Raw genomic sequence first — 3209 nt, forward strand, 5'->3', positions numbered from 1 at the left:
TGCACGCACCAGAGTATGCGTGACACGAGCAGTCAAGAAGTTTCTTTTCACTCATAATGGCCATAACTTTATAATCAAAAACTAATTATAAACTTCCCAGCCTCAACCCACATGAATGATGAACAAATATAAGGAAAAACAAACTTCAGTTTTTTCCAGGTATTTTATGCAAGACGCAGGGTAGCCACATCCCATGAAATGCCGATTGCCGCTAGGGGGATGTTGCCCTACTCGATCAAATAAAAGTATGGTCACACAGCTAAAAGCTTTGTATAGATGTATTTCTGTTCTTGGTTGCTAAAACGTAGGCAGTTTGGTAAATACGCTTGTCTCTTGTGCTTTTTCTACTTTGGGTTATGTATTTTATAGATGACACACACAATCAACTCTACAGGTTAAGAGTGCTAAGTATTATCTACCCAGCCTTTGGTATCAATAACTTATTTCCAAGACAATATTTAAAGGGTATCATCAGTGTTCACTGCAGTTGTGTAGTCTTTTGGTAAAGGGGTGGCGAGAGCCTCTTTGCTCTCAGTAAGTGCTCTAGGCTGATGGATAAACACACTAAACTTAACACCCTGGTTGTTGGCAGCTCTGACAAAACCACTATTGGCAGTCATCGTGATGGCTTTTAGAGTGTCTCCTGTCCCAAAAATTGTTAGCGAGCGGCTATTGATTTTTGAACTGGCCACCAGTCTCAAGGCACGCTCAGAAGGCTGGTCGGGCACCACATTAATTCGCTTAATCAGCATAGTGGCCCGCTCTCTCTCCCCAGGTCCTCCTAAGGTATCTAGAATAGACTGAAAGTCTTTGACAGCCGAATGACAGGCAAACAACTCCTTGTCCTTCATAAACGCCTCCAGCTGTGGCAAAACCTGCTCCTTCCTCTCCTGCTCTGCTTGCTCCGTAAGCACTTTCTCTTTGAAGACAAAGTGGCAGCCTCCATAGCTGAGGGCAGATACGTATGTGATTAAAGTCGTAATGTCCAGATTCACTCTTTTGCACACATCGACCTTAATTTCCGTTGGAAAGGCAACACTTGCTAGAATATTTTCTCGGTCCACTTGGGTCACCTGCAAAAGCTCAGGGCCCTCATCGTCTGACTCACTCTTGCTGGGCTGGAGCTCTTCTGGGTGATCTAACAGAGAGTTAACGGCTACTATGTCTCCTCTCACAGAAATGCCCATTTCTTTGAGCTTCTCTGCCATGGGGCTGGAGACGCTGTTGTAAAATGCAAAGATGATGTGAGGGTTGCTGTACTGCACTGGCTGCTGGTGACTGGCCTGGAGGAAGTCTTCAGCCTGCTCAATGATACTTTTGTCACCATACTGGCCCCTGCCCAGCCAGATGTTATGAAGAGCTTCAGCCTTTCGGCCAATGGCTTTCACCCACGTGTGACCACCATTTGCAACCACATCCACCACAAGGGTCTGCTTTTCTCCCACGGTATCTGTGTAACCAAAGACATGAAGAACACTAACAACTTCTTCCAAGTTTTCTGCTGATTCCACGATGGCTCTTAGGTGTGTTAGGTTAGTGCTCTGTAGATGGGATTCCTTAATCGCTACTTTCCCGGCTTCTACTTTCTGTAAGAATTTTAACTCTGCCTTCAATTTGCTGCACAGCTTGGCGCCACCTTCTATGCCACCTTTTCTTGATCTAGAAAGTGATTCTGCTCTCTTGATCAGTTCCTTGGCTATGGCGATTCGTTCACAGAGCATGGAGTGTGCAGACATGCTGACAGCATTATTCCTTTCCTACGGAAAGAAAAGAAACAAGGCAAATCGAAACAGTCCTAAGAAATGATGGCAATCAATTCTTCACTGAGGATTATACAACTTCAGTCTAGAAACAAAGCTTATGTGGGCTGAATCTTCTTCTGCATGGCTGATTTTGGAGTGACTTCCTCCTGTGACAACTAAGGAAAGGATACCTATATTTCCAAACTCTTCTTTTGGCATGTTGGATTCTGACAAGCCTTTTTAGACCTTTATTTCTTCAGTCTGAAGGTCACGTTCAGCACGTCCCGGGTCAGGGTAAAATGCAGGAGTTCGGCAAGCTGCTACATAAGGAGCTCCCTGATCAGCAGCTTTACTGTTTGCTTGGAGAACAATTTTTATAAAAGGCTCGGAAAGTGAAGAGAGCGTGATTAAAAATATCCACACAGACTAGCTGGTTAGCAAATGGTCCAAACCAAAAGTGTCTCCCAAAATGACCACTCTAAGCCTCTCTGATCTTTTCCTCCCTCGCGAGTGGGTCCCCTCTACCCGACTGCCTCGTGCTATCCCACGGGCACACGGTACACCCGCCACGGAATCAAGACTGCCTCATTCCTGCATCTGACGTCAACCCAGTACATTTTAAAAGACGGAAGGGACCCACCAACTGGGCTCCGGCTCCCAGGAAGGAAAAGCCCGAAGATAAACTAGACCCGGAGAGTGCAGCCCGCGGCGACACGGAGGTCAGCGGGGCCTTCCGGGCGGGCATCGGGCCCTGCAGCCGTACCGGGTCCGCCCGCACAGCTCTGCCGGGCCGCGCTGACTCGGGCTCAAACAGCTCCCGAAGCCAGCGCTGTGCGTGGAGGGCAGGACGGGGGGCGCGCGGCGGCCCAGAGTCCGCCCCTCCCGGCCTCGCCGGCCGGCCAACCCCTCCCGGCCGGGGAAGTGGCGCCCCGCTCCCTCCCTCCGCCTCCCCGGCTCCTCACCGGCTGCGCCAGGACCGCGTGCGCGAGCAGGCAAACAAGTGCGCGCGCGAGGCCGGGACCCGCCGGGAATGCTCTCCCGGCAGACCCCACCCCACTCCTAGCAGCTGCGGGTGCTCAGCCCGCGCGAGCGCCGCCGCCTCGGGAGCCTCCTGAGTCACGTGGTCCCGCGCCGGGTGACGCCGAGTCCGCGAGTCCCAGGCGGGAGCGTGGCCTCCCGAGCGCGGCTGACGCTAACGCGGCCGCCATGTTTGTTGAGGGCACCCGGCTTCTCCCACTCTCGCATCAGGAAGAGATCGCGAGTTCGCGGCAACCTCGCCCCGGGGAAGCAGAGATGGAGCTCTCGGGGCCAGGCAGCATTCCCAGTAGGGCGCCGGCCACTCGGTCTCCGCGCTTAATCCCTTTAGCTCGGTTTGGACTTTTCCGGGGGCAGAAGTCGTGCATTTTGGTGGACACTATCTCCCGGTTGCGCCCAAGGACTGTGTTTCTGCCGTCAAGCTCAAACCCC

General features: G+C 52.0%; 1 protein-coding gene across 3 annotated transcripts; it reads right to left on the reverse strand.

Annotated features, from left to right (window-relative positions):
* Positions 1 to 423: 423 nt before the first annotated feature.
* CUNH7orf25 (chromosome unknown C7orf25 homolog) lies at positions 424 to 2818 on the reverse strand. 3 transcript variants are annotated; one of them, XM_032874971.1, is made up of 3 exons: positions 2705 to 2818; positions 1934 to 2094; positions 424 to 1757 (listed from the first exon to the last, which is right to left on the reverse strand). In XM_032874971.1, exon 3 carries the CDS (start codon positions 1734 to 1736, stop codon positions 459 to 461), a length of 1278 nt encoding a protein of 425 aa, XP_032730862.1. In that variant the 5' UTR covers positions 1737 to 1757; positions 1934 to 2094; positions 2705 to 2818; the 3' UTR covers positions 424 to 458. The 3 variants fall into 3 exon arrangements, with proteins under 3 accessions (XP_032730862.1, XP_032730861.1, XP_032730860.1); XM_032874970.1 differs by lacking the exon at positions 1934 to 2094 and having other exon boundaries at positions 2705 to 2814; XM_032874969.1 differs by lacking the exons at positions 1934 to 2094; positions 2705 to 2818 and adding an exon at positions 2383 to 2477.
* Positions 2819 to 3209: the final 391 nt, after the last annotated feature.

Source organism: Lontra canadensis, unplaced genomic scaffold, assembly GCF_010015895.1.
Source record: "Lontra canadensis isolate GAN:19392208 unplaced genomic scaffold, GSC_riverotter_1.0 scaffold54, whole genome shotgun sequence".
Classification (NCBI taxonomy): domain Eukaryota; kingdom Metazoa; phylum Chordata; class Mammalia; order Carnivora; family Mustelidae; genus Lontra; species Lontra canadensis.

What these genes read in the sequence shown, in the direction of transcription:
- CUNH7orf25 (XM_032874971.1), bottom strand. Translation starts at nt 1,736, where the DNA reads ATGTCTGCACACTCCATGCTCTGTGAACGAATCGCCATAGCCAAGGAA.